At 40.2% G+C, this 20,000-nt stretch overlaps 1 protein-coding gene across 1 annotated transcript in view; it reads right to left on the reverse strand.

Annotated features, from left to right (window-relative positions):
- LOC133561302 (inositol 1,4,5-triphosphate receptor associated 2-like) overlaps nt 1–20,000 on the reverse strand; it is a 23,545-nt gene that overhangs the window by 2,051 nt on the left and 1,494 nt on the right. The window contains exons 5-9 of the mRNA XM_061914666.1: nt 16,426–16,484; nt 16,193–16,291; nt 7,863–8,015; nt 7,709–7,735; nt 4,417–4,562 (exon numbers count right to left, since the gene is read on the reverse strand). Of these exons, the coding sequence (XP_061770650.1) occupies nt 4,417–4,562; nt 7,709–7,735; nt 7,863–8,015; nt 16,193–16,291; nt 16,426–16,484 (484 nt within the window). The remainder of the gene's footprint in view (nt 1–4,416; nt 4,563–7,708; nt 7,736–7,862; nt 8,016–16,192; nt 16,292–16,425; nt 16,485–20,000) is intronic.

Genomic DNA, 20,000 nt, shown 5'->3' on the forward strand with positions numbered 1-20,000 from the left:
GCATGCAGTAAAAGTAAGCATGCGCTAATTATCAGTCACAATCCCCATGTAAGACAACACGGTTTTCTTTTTTTGTTCACTCTAACTCACAAAATATGGCAAGTAGGAGGTGGCTAATAGGAATACCGTATTTCCCTGAATTGCCGCAGGGGTGCTAATTAATATAGAACCTCTTCTCACTACTGCGCTTACCAAAGGCATGCGGTAAAAGTAAGCATGTGCTAATTATTTTAAAACCTCTTCTCGCTCCGGCACTTACCAAAGGCATGCGGTAAAAGTAAGCATGCGCTAATTATTTTAAAACCTCTTCTCGCTCCGGCACTTACCAAAGGCATGCGGTAAAAGTAAGCATGCGCTAATTATTTGAAAACATCTTCTCACTCCGGCATTTATCAAAAGCATGCGGTAAAAGTAAGCATGCGCTGAATATTTTAAAAACTCTTCTCACTCCGGCACTTACCAAAGGCATGCGGTAAAAGTAAGCATGCGCTGAATATTTTAAAAACTCTTCTCACTCCGGCACTTACCAAAGACATGCGGTAAAAGTAAGCATGCGCTGAATATTTTGAAAATGCTTCTCATGCTGGCACTTACCAAAGGCATGCGGTAAAAGTAAGCATGCGCTAATTATTTTAAAACCTTTTCTCACTCTGGCACTTACCAAAGGCATGGGGTAAAAGTAAGCATGCGCTAATTATTTTCAACCTCTTCTCCCTCCGGCACTTACCAAAGGCATGCGGTAAAAGTAAGAATGCGCTAATTATTTTAAAACCTCTTCTCACTCCGGCACTTACCAAAGGCATGCGGTAAAATTAAGCATGCGCTAATTATCCATCACAATCCCCATGTAAGACAACACAGTTTTCTTTTTTCATGCATTCTAACTCACAAAATATGGCCAGTAGGAGGTGGCTAATAGGAATACCGTATTTCCTTGAATTGCCGCCGGGGCGCTAATGAATTCAAAACCTCTTCTCACTCCTGCGCTTACCAAAGGCATGCGGTAAAAGTAAGCATGCGCTGATTATCAGTCACAATCCCCATGTAAGACAACACGGTTATCTTTTTGTGTGCATTCTAACTCACAAAATATGGCAAGTAGGAGGTGGCTAATAGTTAACCGTATTTCCTTGAATTGCCGCCGGGGCGCTAATTAATTTAAAACTTTCTCACTCCTGCGCTTACCAAAGACATGCGGTAAAAGTAAGCATGCGCTAATTATCCGTCACAATCCCCATGTAAGACGACACGGTTTTCTTTTTTTGTGCATTCTAACTCACAAAATATGGCAAGTAGGAGGTGGCTAATAGGAAGACCGTATTTCCTTGAATTGCCGCCAAGCGCTAATTAATTTAAAACCTCTTCCCACTCCTGCGCTTACCAAAGGCATGCGGTAAAAGTAAGCATGCGTTAATTATTTTAAAATCTCTTCTCACTCCGGCACTTACCAAATGCATGCTTACTTCATCTAAACGGGAAGATATAAGTATCCCAGTGAGAGCAGACATCGTAGACTAAGTGATTGTTTTATTATGGTGATAGTTTGTATATTCTGTTTAGCTCTAAGCAAGACTGCAACATGATGCTTAGTGTTTGACTAAAGCTGCATCTGTTTAGCACACGGCTTCCAAAACTTGGAGATCATCCTCCTTATGTTCAGGCTCAAAAATAGAAGGTTCTGGATCAGCATTTGTCCTACATTAGTCTTTGTTGTATCTCATAATCTCTTCCTATAGGTGTACACACAATGTGTACACTTATACACACTGTGTGTGTATATATATATATATATATATATATATATACACATACACACACTATATGCGTGTGTGTGTGTGTACTAATGTATATATATATATATATATATATATATATATATATATATATAGTACTCACACACACACACACACACACACACACACACACACACACACACACACACTATACATACTATATATATATATATATACTATATACACACACACACAAATATACATACACATACATATATACATATATATATACATACAAACATTTCCATTTTATATATATATATATATATATATATATATATATATAGTACTCACACACACACACACACTATACATACTATATATATATATACTATATACACACACACACACACAAATATACATACACATACATATATACATATATATATACATACATATATACATACAAACATTTCCATTTTATATATATATATATATATAAATATACATACATACTTATACTTACACAATGATATATAATTAGTATAAACATTATTATAATTAGATTTTAAGAGTATATGACAGTTGGACTTCTATCTTGTTGACTTCTGTGACCTCTTTCAGTGTTGTGTAATCAATCAGAACAATCAAGCAGCTAAAATGTGTCCAACATGGATACGTGTGGGGTGTTTTGCATTTTTCCCATCATGCTTTGTAATGGATTCAAATGGGTGGAATTCAGATTTTTTTATGGCATGTGGACGTTTTTTTTAAATATCCATGTTATGTTAGCATGTCAGTTGGCATTCTTTTGTTGGTTAGCTTTTTTCCTCCCTGCACCATGACTAGGGAAGGTTGTTTGCATTGGGTCATATAAATAAATGCAGCGCAAACTATCCTTCAAATAATTATCATTGATTATAGGGCTGAATTACACTAACTTTGTGGAAAAGGAGCTTATACATTGACTTTCAAAATGAATAGAAATCTCCTTTGAGCCAAGTTACTTAAAATCCCATTGTGGCATTTGGGACACCCCTGGTTTAGACCGTCGTGGGACACGTTACTTTTACCCTACTGATGAGGAGTTGTTGGAATGGCAAATGTGATCAGTCTGGGAAAATGAATATGCAAAAATATGCTTAAAATGAGCAAAATATGTAAGTATTACATGTTATTATGAATGTTAATAGATACTACATATATACTTACATCATGTATATATTACATGTTATGAATGTTACTACATGACATATATACTTACATCATGTATATAATACATGTTAATATGAATGTTAATAGACACTTCATATATATTTACCTCATGTATATATTACATGTTATTGTGAATGGTACTAGATACTACATACAGTATATACTCACATTGTGTATATATGACATATAAATGTTACTACATTATATATATACTTACATCATGTATATATTACATGTTATAATGAATGTTAATAGATACATTTATACGTACATCATATATATATTACATGTTATAATGAATGTTAATAGATACTACATTTATACGTACATCATATATATATTACATATGAATGTTACTAGATACTACATACATACTTACATGTATATATTACATGTTATTATGAATGTTCCTACATGACATCTACACTTACATCATGTATATATTACATGTTATTGTGAATGTTACTAGATACTACATATATACTTACATCATGTATATATTACATGTTAATGTGAATGTTACTAGATACTACATAATTACTTACATCATGTATATATTACATGTTATTGTGAATGTTACTAGATACTACATATATACTTACATCATGTATATATTACATGTTAATGTGAATGTTACTAGATACTACATAATTACTTACATCATGTATATATTACATGTTATTGTGAATGTTACTAGATACTACATATATACTTACAGCGTGTATAGAAAACAACGATATTTTTTTAGATGTTTTTTAAAACGCTTTATAGGCGACTTTATAGGTTGACTCTCAAGTTAAGTGGGGCCTGAGCAGCAAAGGCTGCAGGGTCCTATTGCATTTTTGAGGCCCTTAACATGCATGAAAACTGTTTTTGCAAGTGCTTCCGGTCCAGCAAACAATTGTATATATTTTGCAGTTACAGAACACGAAATTTTAAAATTGACTCTCGGACGCCCCTTTAAAAATGAGAAAATAATTTTTAGGCCAAAAACAGGCCTCGTTCTTGAACAAACTCCTAGGGATTTGGACCAAATGACATATGGGACGGAAGGGCGATTCAAAATTGCGAAGGAATTCTGGCCACGCCATAGGAAGTGGGTGTGGCATGGCGTCAAACTTCAATCTGATGGCTCGCCACCAAACTTCTAACATGACTTGGGTCCAGAAACTCAAATCTTGACCGGAATTGGTAGAAATGATGAGGACCTCCTAAAGTGCTGGATCAGTCAGTACCTGGTTTTGGTTAATTGATCAGATCTCCTTCCAAACTGATAGGAGGATTTTCGGCTGTGGTCTGACCAGGACTAGACTTTGTTATCGACACATTGGGGCGGAAAATTCAAAACTCAGATCTGTCGGAAAGACTTCAATACTGCTGTGGTGCCAACATCGCACCCTTCAACAATCTCCGGTCCATGGGCGTGGTCTTACATAAGGATGGTGAACGATGGGCAAGCATCACTGACCTGCGAGAACCAGCACCATGGCCAACCACAGCCAGAGACCCCGGTTACCCCGCGCCGCCGTCGCCATCCGGGAGGAAGTCAAGGCCTGGGGCAGAGACGGACATATGGCCGGGTCTGAAGACGCCGGGCTGGAGGAAGAGCTGGGACTGCAAGTCAAGCAAAGACATCCAAAAAATGAGAACATGGTGGAGTGCTGGCATGATGGTGGCATGATGGTGGCATGATGGTGGCATGAAGACCAGGACAGGTTGCAGCAGATGTCATTAGGACAGGTCTACATGAAGCCGGATAACTCCTTAAACCCCCCGAGTCAGAGACACTAAACCATTGTTTAGTGACCCCCCTTTTAGACCAGTTGATCTGCCGTTTCTTTTCTGCTCTGCCCCCCTCTCCTTCGGGGGGGGGGGGGGGCAGATTCGGTGACTACAGGTGATGCGCTACCTGTCCAAAGTCGGGACCCAGAGGGGACCACTCATCTGTGCATCGGTTGGGGACATCTCTGTGTTGCTGACCTGTCTCCACTCAAGATGATCTCCTGCTGGACCCGTTATGGACTGGACTCTCACTATTATGTTAGATCCACTATGGACTGGACTCTCACGCTATTATGTTAGACCCACTATGGACAGGACTCTCACACTATTATGTTAGATCCACTATGGACTGGATTCTCACAATTATGTTAGATCCCCTATGGACTGGACTCTCACGCTATTATGTTAGACCCACTATGGACAGGACTCTCACACTATTATGTTAGATCCACTATGGACTGGATTCTCACAATTATGTTAGATCCACTATGGACTGGACTCTCACTATTATTTAGACCCACTATGGACTGGACTCTCACTATTATGTTAGACCCACTATGGACTGGACACTCACACTATTACATTAGATCCACAATGGACAACACTCTTACTATTATTTTAGATCCACTATGAACTGGACTCACTATTATGTTGGATCCAGTATGGACTGGACTCTCACTATTACGTTGGATCCACTATGGACTGGACTCTCACACTATTATATTAGGTCCACAATGGACTGGAATCTCACACTATTAACTAAATCCACTATGGACTGGACTCACACTATTATGTTAGATCCACTATGGACTGGACTCTCACACTATTACGTTAAATCCACAATGGACAACACTCTCACTATTATTTTAGATCCACTATGAACTGGACTCACTATTATGTTAGATCCAGTATGGACTGGACTCTCACTATTATGTTGGATCCACTATGGACTGGACTCTCACACTATTATATTAGGTCCACTATGGACTGGAATCTCACACTATTAACTAAATCCACTATGGACTGGACTCACACTATTATGTTAGATCCACTATGGACTGGACTCTCACACTATTACGTTAAATCCACAATGGACTAGACTCTCACTATTATGTTGGATCCACTATGGACTGGACTCTCACTATTATGTTAGATCCACTATGGACTGGACTCTCACTATTATGTTAGATCCACTATGGACTAGACTCACTATTATGTTAGATCAGCTTTGTTTTTAGCAATCAAGACTATTTCAGTTGTGCGGACGCTCTCCTCCTTTGCGGGAACATTGTTGATTGCCAAGTCATGTACGGGATGAACTTTGGACGCCATCTCTCCTCCACATTCTGTAAGTCTTTGCTATCGTCCAGCATTCTGTTTGTTTACTTTGCAGCCAGTCCAGTTTTACTTTCATTTTTTGCATAGCCTTCCCTCCGCTTCATTGCCTTTTCCTAGCATGTTGGTTGAAGCATTGCACACCTTTCTACCTGCAGTCCACCTCCTGCTGTGCTCTGTATATCGAAGTCACGACTAACCATCCTTAACGCGTTCTGACTTCTACAAAGCAATTAACTCCCTGCTGCCACCTACTGATATGGAGGATTACATGACGATGGCATTGTGTGTGTGTGTGTGTGTGTGTGTAGGGAGCAGTTAGGTGGGGTATATCCTGAATAAAGTTATCCGGCTTAGTGTAGATCAGGGGTCACCAACCTTTTTGAAACCAAGAGCTACTTCTTGGGTACTGATTAATGCGAAGGGCTACCAGTTTGATACACACTTAAATAAATTGCCAGAAATAGCCAATTTGCTCAATTTACCTTTAATAAATAAATCTATATATATAAAAAAAAAAAGGGTATTTTTGTCTGTCATTCCGTCGTACATTTTTTTCCCTTTTACGGAAGGTTTTTTGTAGAGAATAAATGATGGAAAAAACACTTAATTGAACGGTTTAAAAGAGGAGAAAACACGAAAAAAACGAAAATTAAATTTTTTAAACATAGTTTATCTTCAATTTCGACTCTTTAAAATTCAAAATTCTACCGAAAAATATGAAGAGAAAAACTAGCTAATTCGAATATTTTTGAAAAAAATCAAAATAATTTATGGAACATTGTTAGTAATTTTTCCTGATTAAGATTAATTTTAAAATTTTGATGTTTTACATAGGTTAAAATCCAATATGCACTTTGTTAGAATATATAACAAATTGGACCAAACTATATTTCTAACAAAGACAAATCATTATTTCTTCTAGATTTTCCAGAACAAACATTTTAAAAGAAATTCAAAAAACTTTGAAATAAGATTTAAATTTGATTCTACAGATTTTCCCAAATTTGTTTTGGAATTTTAATCATAAGAAGTATGAAGACATATTTTACAAATATTCTTTGTCGAAAAAAACAGAAGCTTAAATGAAGAATTAAATAAAACGTATTTATTATTCTTTCCAAAAAAAAATAATTACTTGAACATTGATTTAAATTGTCAGGAAAGGAGGAAGGAATTTAAAAGGTAAAAAAAGTATAAGTGTTTAAAAATCCTAAAATCATTTTTAAGCTTGTATTTTTTCTCTAAAATTGTCTTTCTGAAAGTTATAAGAAGCAAAGTAAAAAAAAAAAAAGAATTTATTCGAACAAGTGAAGACCAAGTCTTTAAAATATTTTCTTGGATTTTCAAATTCTATTTGACTTTTGTCTCGCTTAGAATTAAAAATGTCGAGCAAAGCGAGACCAGCTTGCTAGTAAATAAATACAAATGTAAAAAAATAGAGGCAGCTCACTGGTAAGTGCTGCAATTTGAGCTATTTTTAGAACAGGCCAGCGGTCGACTCATCTGGTCCTTACGGGCGGCCTGGTGCCCGCGGGCACCGTGTTGGTGACCCCTGCTGTAGATAGAAGACACTTGATTGACAAGCAGAGGTTGGCGCATGCATTGTCAGCCCCCCCCCCACCCCGCCCCCGCACACTTACAGCATGACAAAGAGCTCCTCCTCCCTCCTGAACCACGCGGGAGGAAAAGAACATTTACACAAGATTATCGTCAAAGGGGAGGGAAACAAAGTGGTTAGAAGAGCACACGGATGCCACGCAAGCCAAAGAGCGTTTGAACGCAGCGACGTCTCACTCTGGCGGCGCATTGAGAGGCACTAACGTCTTGAGGGGCAGGATGAAGGAGGTCAGTCGGCTGCCCAGCTCGCTCAGGCTGGACCTCCTCTTCTCCGCCACCGGCTCCTCCGGCTCCTCGCCACACTGGGGGTCCGAGGTGTGGCGCGCCGTCCTGTGGGGCCCGCGGGGGGACGAGGAGGGGGGGGGGGGCGGACACGGACACACAAGTGACACGCTCAGTCGACACATCGCCGGACGACTCGTGTTTGCATGATGACCACAAACCTTCCACACTTCATTCGAGGGAACTTGTGGACACGCCTGACTGCTGCTCGCATGCAAGATGGCTGCAGCACTGACATTTCTGGCCTTTTTTGTTTATTTAAAACACCCGGATTAAATCCGATTTTTCAACAATTTGGGTCCCACAGTGGCCGAGTGGAAGATGGAGCCTTGATGATAGAATTTAGACGGTTTTTAAAGAGATTTTCATTTTCCATGTGCAGACTTTTTCCACGTACATCAGTGAATATTAAGATCAAATCATTAACTAGATCCACTATGGACTGGACTCTCACTATTATGTTAGATCCACTATGGACTGGACTCTCACTATTATGTTAGCTCCACTATGGACTTGACTCTCACTATTATGTTAGATCCACTATGGACTGGACTCTCACTGTTATGTTAGATCCACTATGGACTGGACTCCCACTGTTATGTTAGATCCACTATGGACTGGACTCCCACTACTATGTTAGATCCACTATGTATTGGACTCTCAATATTATGTTAGATCCACTATGGACTGGACTCTCAATATTATGTTAGATCCACTATGGACTGGTCTCTCACTATTATGTTAGATCCACTATGGACTGGACTCTCTCACTATTATGTTAGATCCACTATGGACTGGACTCTCACACTATTATGTTAGATCCACTATGGACTGGACTCTCACACTATTATGTTAGATCCACTATGGACTGGACTGTCACTATTATGTTAGATCCACTATGGACTGGACTCTCACTATTATGTTAGATCCACTATGGACTGGACTCTCACGATTATGTTAGATCCACTATGGACTGGACTCTCACTATTATGTTAGATCCACTATGGACTGGACTCACACTATTATGTTAGATCCACTATGGACTGGACTCTCACACTATTATGTTAGATCCACTATGGACTGGACTCTCACACTATTATGTTAGATCCACTATGGACTGGACTCTCACACTATTATGTTAGATCCACTATGGACTGGGATTTCACTATTATGTTAGATCCACTATGGACTGGACTCTCTCACTATTATGTTAGATCCACTATGGACTGGACTCTCACACTATTATGTTAGATCCACTATGGACTGGACTCTCACACTATTATGTTAGATCCACTATAGACTGGACTCTCACTATTATGTTAGATCCACTATGGACTGGACTCTCACTATTATGTTAGATCCACTATGGACTGGACTCTCACGATTATGTTAGATCCACTATGGACTGGACTCTCACTATTATGTTAGATCCACTATGGACTGGACTCACACTATTATGTTAGATCCACTATGGACTGGACTCACACTATTATGTTAGATCCACTATGGACTGGACTCTCACACTATTATGTTAGATCCACTATGGACTGGACTCTCACACTATTATGTTAGATCCACTATGGATTGGACTCTCACACTATTATGTTAGATCCACTATGGACTGAACTCTCACACTATCATGTTAGATCCACTATGGACTGGGATTTCACTATTATGTTAGATCCACTATGGACTGGACTCTCACTATTATGTTAGATCCACTATGGACTGGACTCTCACTATTATGTTAGATCCACTATGGACTAGACTCTCACTATTATGTTAGATCCACTATGGACTGGACTCTCACTATTATGTTAGATCCACTATGGACTGGACTCTCACTATTATGTTAGATCCACTATGTATTGGACTCTCAATATTATGTTAGATCCACTATGGACTGGACTCACACTATTATGTTAGATCCACTATGGAATAGACTCTCACTATTATGTTGGATCCACTATGGACTGGACTCTCACTATTATGTTAGATCCACTATGGACTGGACTCTCAGTATTATGTTAGATCTACTATGGACTGGACTCACACTATTATGTTAGATCCACTATGGACTGGACCCTCACACTATTATGTTAGATCCACTATGGACTGGACTCTCACTATTATGTTAGATCCACTATGGACTAGACTCTCATTATGTTAGATCCACTATGGACTGGACTCTCACACTATTATGTTAGATCCACTATGGACTGGACTCTCACTATTATGTTAGATCCACTATGGACTGGACTCTCACTATTATGTTAGATCCACTATGGACTGGACTCTCACTATTATGTTAGATCCACTATGTTTTGGACTCTCAATATTATGTTAGATCCACTATGGACTGGACTCACACTATTATGTTAGATCCACTATGGAATAGACTCTCACTATTATGTTGGATCCACTATGGACTGGACTCTCACTATTACGTTAGATCCACTATGGACTGGACTCTCAGTATTATGTTAGATCCACTATGGACTGGACTTACACTATTATGTTAGATCCACTATGGACTGGACCCTCACACTATTATGTTAGATCCACTATGGACTGGACTCTCAGTATTGAAGACCAAACCGAACACAACTTTGTGTACAAAGGCTTCATTCATTCATTTTGTGTTGCGCCTGCAGACAAAAATCAGGGCACCACATTTTACTGAGGGGGCGGAGCCTACCAGGGTCACCCGCTGTGCAGTACACCACGAGTCACTTCAGCGGATTTTAAATAATAAAGATGAATCCAATAAAATATAAAATGACTCAGATAATTGATTAAAAAAAAATAGGGATGGTTGCCTTTCACATTTGAAACAATACGGTACCGATTTACGGTACCTGGGAATCGATACCAACCCTCGACAGTACCACTTTTCGGTACTATTGTGTCTAAATAAGTATTGTTTTTGATAATAAAATCTCCTTTTTTAATCACAGTTTAGAGGCCAATACGTCACATGGCAGGAGTGTATAGATAGTTGTTTTTGTTGCGCCCCAAAAAGTGTTAATACTGTAAACATTGCAATTACATCTGATTGATAGTGACGCGCATCTTTGTCGTGGTTTTTCATCAACACATTTGGAGGCGTTGAAATGGCTGTGTAAAGTCGCTAATGCTAATCAAGCCATGGCAGTAGTGTAGTTAGTTTTGTTGTTGTTCCCCAAAAAGTAGTAATACTGTAAACATTGCAAGTACAGCTGTTTGATAGTGACGCGCATCTGTCGTGGTTTTTATCAACAAATTTGGAGGCGTTGAAATGGCCATGTAAAATCGCTAATGGTAATCAGCAGCATGTCAAAAGAGCAGCTTGTTGTTTTTGTCGTGCCCCAAAAAGTGTTAATACTGTAAACATTGCAGTTACAGCTTTTTGATAGTGACGCGCAACTTTGTCATGGTTTTAATCAACAAATTTGGAGGCAGTGAAATGGCCGTGTAAAGTCGCTAATGCTAATCTGAAGCCATGGTAGTAGTGTAGTTTGTTTTTTTGTTGTTCCCCAAAAAGTATTAATACTGTAAACATTGCAAGTACAGCTGTTTGATAGTGACGCGCATCTGTCGTGGTTTTCATCAACAAATTTGGAGGCGTTCAAATGGCCATGTAAAATCGCTAATGTTAATTTAGCAGCATGTCAATAGAGTAGCTTGTTGTTTTTGTTTTGTTTTTGACGTGCCCCAAAAAGTGTTAATACTGTAAACATTGCAGTTACAGCTTTTTAATAGTGACGCGCATCTTTGTCGTGGTTTTTGTTCAACAAATTTGGAGGCGTTGAAATGTCCATGTAAAGTCGCTAATGCTAATCAGCAGCCATGGCACTACTTTAGTTTGGAGTTTTTGTTTTGTTTTTGTCGTGCCCCAAAAAGTGTTGATACTGTAAACATTGCAGTTACAGCTGTTTGATAGTGACGCGCATCCCTGTCGTGGTTTTCATCAACAAATTTGGAGGCGTTGAAATGGCCGTGTAAAATCGCTAATGCTAATCAGAAGTCATGGCAGTAGTGTAGTGTTTTTGTTGTTGTTCCCCAAAAAGTATTAATACTGTAAAAATTGCAAGTACAGATGTTTGATAGTGACGCGCATCTGTCGTGGTTTTCATCAACAAATTTGGAGGCGTTCAAATGGCCATGTAAAATCGCTAATGCTAATCAGCAGCATGTCAATAGAGTAGCGTGTTGTTTTTGTTATGTTTTTGTCGTGCCCCAAAAAGTGTTAATACTGCAAACATTGCAGTTACAGCTTTTTGATAGTGACGCGCATCCCTGTCGTTTTTGGTCAACAAATTTGGAGGCGTTGAAATGTCCATGTAAAGTCGCTAATGCTAATCAGCGGCCATGGCAGTACAGTAGTTTGGAGTTTTTGTCGTGCCCCAAAAAGTGTTAATACTGTAAACATTGCAGTTAGAGCTTTTTGATAGTGATGCGCATCTTTGTCCTGGTTTTCATCAACAAATTTGGAGGCTTCGGAATGGCCGTGTTAAGTCGCTAGCGCTAATCAGAAACATGTCAATAGTGTAGTTTGTTTTTGCTGTACCCCAAAAAGTGTTAATACTGTAAACATTGCAGTTACAGCTGTTTGATAGTGACGCGCATCATTGTCGTGGTTTTTCATCAACAAATTTGTAGCCGTTGAAATGGCCATGTAAAGTTGCTAATGCTAATCAGCAGCCATAGCTACTGTATGTAAGCTAACATTTACATTGTAATAGCGTCATAATGCTAGGTTAGCCTATTACAGCCCTGGTCAAAAGTGTACGTACACTTGTAAAGAACATCATGTCATGGCTGTCTTGAGTTTCCAATCATTTCTACAACTCTTATTTTTATGTGGGATGCGACGTGCAGGCGTCGGTTTCTTTGACCCTTCGGACAGCCACAGGAAGACATTGTCAGGACCCGAGGTCCACAAAGCAGAGAGGGAGCAGGACCTGACACCGCTCCAGGTACCTTTTGTCTAAATGGTTTATGGCTTAGTGCAGCAGCTGTTTATGACCCCGCTCCCCATAGAAGCAGCTGCAACCATGTAATCAGGAAATGCCCAAAATAAATGAGGCGTGGAGCTCCCTCCTCAGTGTGGGGCGACAATGTACGAGGGTGCAAGTGGACGCGTTCTCATGATCTAAATTGAATCCTGTCTGTGTTTGATTTCCTTTGCTTCTTGTCTTGTGTAATAGATGTCATCGGTGTTTGAACCTGAGAGCCTGTTTTGCTGACGATGGAAATGGTGCTTTAAATGGGACAACGAAAAAGGAGGATTACCTCCAATTTCTTGAACAAGTCAGGAAAGTCACAGAAAAGTCGTGCAGACATTTGTTGGTAAGTATAAAGTGCGTGGCACAGTTTTGTCACTGCCATAATCAGGAAGAAAATGCAAGCTATCACCTGCTGCTGACAGAAAATTGGTCAGGATGATCAAGAGTCAACAGAGAACCAGCAAAAATCAGGTCTGCAATGAATTGGAAGCTGCTGGAACAAAGGTGTCAGTGTCCACGGTCAAACATGGCCATTGACTGAGAGGCTACCACGAAGAAGGAAGCCCTTACTCCAGAAGCCACACCTTACTTAAAGGCTCATTTAAAGTTTGCCACTGAACACATGGACAAAGATGAGACCTTCTGGAGGAAAGTTCTGTGGTCAGATGAAACAAAAATGGAGCAGTTTGGCCACAATAACCAGCAATACGTTTGGAGGAGAAAAAGTGAGGCCTTTAATCCCAGGAACACCATGCCTACTGTCAGAATAATTGTATCTAAGTTACCAAAAAACTTTGTGTTGCATTGATTTCAGCGGTCTTTGATCCTACCAAGCAAAAGTATTGTAAAACTCCACTGTGTAGGATGGGAAGCAACACGAGGCTTCTGTTTCTTTGATGTATTGTGATCCACAGAAAGATTTAGTCTTGAGTTGAGAACTACAAAGCGGAGAGAAAGCAAGACCTGCCCAAGCTCCGACCACCTCTTCTTTGAACCGACCTTTTCTTTGAACTGTTGTGTAATCAAAGGCGACGGCTGTTTACGACCCCACAACCCTTAGAAACAGCTGTTGCCATGTAATCAGGGAAAGTCACATGAACAATAAGATCTGATAGCTTAGTTACAGCTTGTGTTATTCTATTCTGTGTGATGTCTTTTATGTTGCACAATTGCACCAGGAAAAATTCCTAATTTGTGAACCGGTTCTCAAACAATGGCGATAAAAACTATTCTGATTCTGAAGTCCAAATAAACAAGGAGGCGTACGATCTTTTGTCAGAGCGTGGTGACACTGTACAAGGATACAGGAGTGTGCGTTTCTCCTCTTTGAGCCAAATTTAATTATGTCTCCATTTAATTCCTTGCTTCTTGTCTTGTTTAACAGATGTCATCAGTGTTTGACCTGACACCTACCGTCAAGCACGGTGGTGGTAGTATTATGCACCTGGACGGTTTTTCTGCCAATTGAACTGCTGCTTTACAGAGTGAATGGGACAATGAAAGAGGAGGATTACCTCCAAACTGTTCAGGACAAGCTAAAATCATCAGCCTGGAGGTTGAGCCTTGGGCCAGCAGGACAATGATCCCAAACACAGGTCAAAAGTGGTAAAGGAACGGCTAAATCAGGCTAGAATGAAGGATTTAGAATGGCCTTCCCAAAGTTCTGACTTAAAGGCCTACTGAAATGAGATTTTCTTATTCAAACGGGGATAGCAGGTCCATTCTATGTGTCATACTTGATCATTTCGCGATATTGCCATATTTTTGCTGAAAGGATTTAATAGAGAACATCGATGATAAAGTTCGCAACTTTTGGTGCTGATAAAAAAGCCTTGCCTGTACCGGAAGTAGCAGACGCTGTGTGCGTGACGTCACGGGTTGTGGAGCTCCTCACATCTGAACATTGTTTACAATCATGGCCACCAGCAGCTAGAGCGATTCGGACCCAAAAAGCGCCGATTCCCCCATTAATTTGAGCGAGGATGAACGATTCGTGGATAAGGAAAGTGAGAGTGAAGGACTACAAAAAAACAAAAACCTTACAGTGAGAGCGATTCAGATGTTATTAGACAAAATTACTAGGATAATTCTGGAAATTATCCTAGTAATTTTGTCACTAATGACACAATTATCCTAGTAATTGTGACACAATTATCTTAGTAATTGTGTCACTAGTGTTTTAGTGAGATTATATTGTCGCACCTGTACAACCTGCCCCGCACCTTTCTTCAACACCAGTCGACGGGTGGTGGCGATGCCCATCTAGGCCCTTCGCAAGGGACCCTCTTCGAAACACGATCTTTCGAAGCGATCGCTGCATAACACACTGTCCGCTTGACCGCTCTGTTCCATAGTAAAGCTTCACCGTCATCTTTCAGGAATGTAAACAATGAAACACCGGCTGTGTTTGTGTTGCTGAAGGCGGCCGCAATACACCTCTTCCCACCTACAGCTTTCTTCTTTGACGTCTCCATTATTCATTGACCAAATTGCAAACGATTTAGCAACACAGACGTCCATAATACTGTGGAATTATGCGATGAAAGACGACTTATAGCTGTGAACGGTGCTGGAACAAAATGTCCTCTACAATGCGTGACGTCACGCGCACACCTGATCATACTGCGACGTTTTAGCATGATACGTCCGCGCCAAATTTAAAATTGCTATTTAGTAAACTAAAAAGGCCGTTTTGGCATGTGTTGCAATGTTAATATTTCATCATTGATATATAAACTATCAGACTGCGTGGTCGGTAGTAGTGGGTTTCAGTAGGCCTTTAAAGGTGTGGACAATGCTGAAGAAACAAGTCCATGTCAGAAAAGCAACACATTTAGCTGAACTGCCGCAATTTTGTGGTGAAAAAGTGAAGCAGAAGCTTGTGGATGGCTACTAAAAGCGCATTATTGCAGGGAAACTTGCCAAAGGACATGTAATACCAACAAGTATGTGCTCCCATCACTCTATTACAAAAAAAATAAGAGTTGTAGATATGATTAGAAACTCATGACATGATGTTCTTTACAAGTGTATGTACACTTTTGACCAGGACTAAACAACTAAACAAAATGATAGTCTGTAGCTGAATGACAAATAAGAGTTTCAGACGTGTAGCGAAGCCTGCTACATCACTGTGCAAGTGGACTTTTTTTTCTTCTGGGGACATAATCCCTATAAAGTCCATTATGCCAAATAATGATGCAGCCATCTTTTCAGCAGCCGCCTGGCATTTCTTACCCCTTCATCACGCCAGAGGGCTCCTCGGTGTCAACCCAGGCCGCAGAGCTAACAAAGCGCTTAAGCGGGGGGCGTGCCATGTTCTTGCCTGCCGCATTCCTGAAACCCGCCGTTGTTGTCGACGACAACAACAAACAACAACAACAACAACCTTGGTTATGGTACAGTATCTGGCAAGCTTCCACAACCCTGGTGTGGTGCACAGAAGACATTTGAAACACTTCAACACTCACCATGGAGCTCTCCTGGTCACTCTTTCTGCCTCACTGTCTGCACCATCCTGTTGTTTGCTCTATGTGGAGGGAAACAAACATTTCAAACAATGTTCAAACAAATTCAAAACGTGTAAATGGCAACTTATATTCAATTGAATAGACTGCAAAGACAAGATATTTCATGTTCACACTGAGAAACTCTTATTTTTTGCAAATATTAGCTCATTTAGAATGGGATGCCTGCAACATGTTTCTAAAAAGCTGGCACAAGTGGCAAAAAAGACAGAAGTTGGGGAATACTCATCAAAGACTTAAAGAAAATATGAGAAAATATGCTCTTCCTATATAAGAACTATCCAATGTATGAAGATATTTACACAAAGTTTGGATTTTTGGCAGATATCTTTTTTTTAGTCGTCTTCGTGTCCATCCATCTTTGTTATTGGTGGCGTGACGGAACATGAAACTCGTGGCGCTCCTTTAATGAGTCCACGTTTCGAGCGTTATGGACGGAGGCTGTGGTAGCGAAAATGAACAAAACAGCGGGGAAACGCCGGAAAAAAAGGACAAAAACTGGATTTCCCAGGCGAAAATTGGATGTTTTGACAGGTAAGCGAAGGAGACGCACTCCGTTAGGACAGAAAAGGTGGGGCATGTCCATGTGAACGCGGCAGTGAAAAAGACGAGATATTTAACATTGGACATGTAAACTTTATTTTTTGCAAATATTAGATCATTTTGCATTTGATGCCTGCAACATGTTTCGACAAAAGCTGGCACTAGTGGCAAAAAAGACTGAGAAAAGTTGAGAAATGCTCATCAAAGACTTATAGAAAATATGAGATTGTGTGAGCTGCCGCCTGCTCTTCCTTTATAAGAAATACGTAACAAAAATATGAAGATATTTACACAAAGTTTAGATTTTTGGCAGATATCTTTTTTTAGTCGTCTTCGTGTCCATCCATCTTTGTTATTGGTGGTGTGACGGAACATGAAACTTGAGGCGCTCAGTTAATGAGTCCACGTTCTGAGCGTTGCGGACGGAGGCTTGTCGAGGGACTCCATCGCTGCGATAGCGAAAATAAACAATAGGGCGGGGAAACGCCAGCAAAGAAGGACAACAACTGGATTTCCCCAGCGAAAATTGGAAGTTCTGCGTTAGGACAGAAAAGGCGGGGCGTGGCCACGTGAACGCCGCAGTGAAAAAGACGAGATATTTAACGTTGGAACTGGTAAACTTTATTTTTTGCAAATATTAGCTCACTTGGAATTTGATGCCTGCAACATTTTTCAAAAAAGCTGGCACAAGTGGCAAAAAAGACTGAGAAAAGTTGAGGAATGCTCATCAAAGACTTACAGAAAATAAATTGTGTGAGCTGCCACCTGCTCTTCCCTTTTTTAAGAACTACGTATCAAAAATATGAAGATATTTACACAAAGTTTTGAATTTTGGCAGATATCTTTTTTTTAGTCGTCTTCGTGTCCATCCATCTTTGTTATTGGTGGCGTGACGGAACATGAAACTCGTGGCGCTCCTTTAATTCCACGTTTCGAGCGTTATGGACGGAGGCTGTGGTAGCGAAAATGAACAAAACAGCAGGGGAAACGCCGGAAAAGAAGGACAAAAACTGGATTTCCCAGGCGAAAATTGGAAGTTTTGACAGGTAAGCGAAGGAGACGGACTCGGTTAGGACAGAAAAGGCGGGGCATGTCCATGTGAACGCCGCAGTGAAAAAGACGAGATATTTAACATTGGACATGTAAACTTTATTTTTTGCAAATATTAGATCATTTTGCATTTGATGCCTGCAACATGTTTCGACAAAAGCTGGCACCAGTGTCAAAAAAGACCGAGAAAAGTTGAGGAATGCTCATCAAAGACTTACAGAAAGTATGAGATTGTGTGAGCTGCCGCCTGCTCTTCCTTTTTTTAAGAACTACGTATCAAAAATATGAAGATATTTACACAAAGTTTTGATTTTTGGCTGATATCTTTTTTTAGTCGTCTTCGTGTCCATCCATCTTTGTTATTGGTGGCATGACGGAACATGAAACTCGTGGCGCTCCTTTAATGAGTCCACGTTCTGAGCGTTGTGGACGGAGGCTTGTCGAGCGACTCCATCTTTGCGGTAGCGAAAATAAACAAAAGGACGGAGAAACGCCGGGAAAGAAGGACAAAAACTGGAAGTACTGCGTCAGGACCGAAAAGGTGGGGCGTGTCCACGTGAACGCCGCAGTGAAAAAGACGAGATATTTAATGTTGGAACTGGTCAACTTTATTTTTTTGCAAATAGCTCCTTTGGAATTTGATGCCTGCAACATGTTTCAAAAAAGGTTGCACAAGTGTCAAAAAAGACCGAGAAAAGTTGAGGAATGGTCATCAAAGACTTACAGAAAATATGAGATTGTGTGAGCTGCCGCCTGCTCTTCCCTTTTAAGAACTATCCAACGAAGATATTTACACTAAGTTTGGAGTTTTGGCAAACATCTTTTTTTTAAGTTGTCTTCGTGTCCATCCATCTTTGTTATTGGTGGCGTGACGGAACATGAAACTCGTGGCGCTCCTTTAATGAGTCCACGCTCCGAGGGTTGCGGATGGAGGCTTGTCGAGCGACCCCATCGGTGCGGTAGCAAAAATAAACGAAAGGGCGGAAAAACGGCGGGAAAGGAGGACAAAAACTGGATTTCCCTGGCAAAAATGGTAAGTTCCGCGTTAAGACAGACAAGGCGGGGCGTGTCCACGTGAACGACGAGATATTTAACATTGGAACTGGTAACTTTATTTTTTGCAAATAATAGCTCATTTGGAATTTGATGCCCCTAACATGTTTCAAAAAAGCTGGCACAAGTGGTAAAAAAGAGTGAGAAAGTTGAGGAATGCTCGTCAAAGACTTATTGGAACATCCCACAGGTGAAGGGGCTGATTGGGAACAGGTGGGTGCCATGATTGGGTATAAAAGCAGCTGCTTCCATGAAACGCTCACTCATTCACAAACAAGGACGGGGCGAGGGTCACCACTTTGTCAACAAATGCCTGAGCAAATTGTTTAACAACATTTCTCAAGCAGCTATTGCAAGGAATTTAGGGATTTCACCATCTACGCTCCGTAAAATCATCAAAAGGTTCAGAGAATCTGGAGAAATCACTGCACGTAAGCCATGATATTACACACCTTCCATCCCTCATGCGCTATTGCATCAAAAAAGCCACATCAGTGTGTAAAGGACATCACCACATGGGCTCAGGAGCACTTCAGAAAACCACTGTCGGTAACCACAAGTTAAAACTCTACTATGCAAAGCCAACGCCATTTATCAACAACACCCAGAAACGCTTAGCTGGGCCCGAGCCCATCTAAGATGGACTGATGCAAAGTGGAAAGGTTTTTCTGTGGTCTGACGAGTCCACATTTCATATTGTTTTTGGAAACTCTGGACCAAAGAGGAAAAGAACCATCCGGACTGTTCAAGGGTCAAATTGTAAAAGGCATGAATGTTACTACAGTAAGACATACATCATGTATACATTACATGTTATTATGAATGTTACTAGATACTACATATATACTTACATCATGTATATATTACATGTT

The sequence above is a fragment of the Nerophis ophidion genome, linkage group LG10, assembly GCF_033978795.1.
Source record: "Nerophis ophidion isolate RoL-2023_Sa linkage group LG10, RoL_Noph_v1.0, whole genome shotgun sequence".
Lineage (NCBI taxonomy): Eukaryota > Metazoa > Chordata > Actinopteri > Syngnathiformes > Syngnathidae > Nerophis > Nerophis ophidion.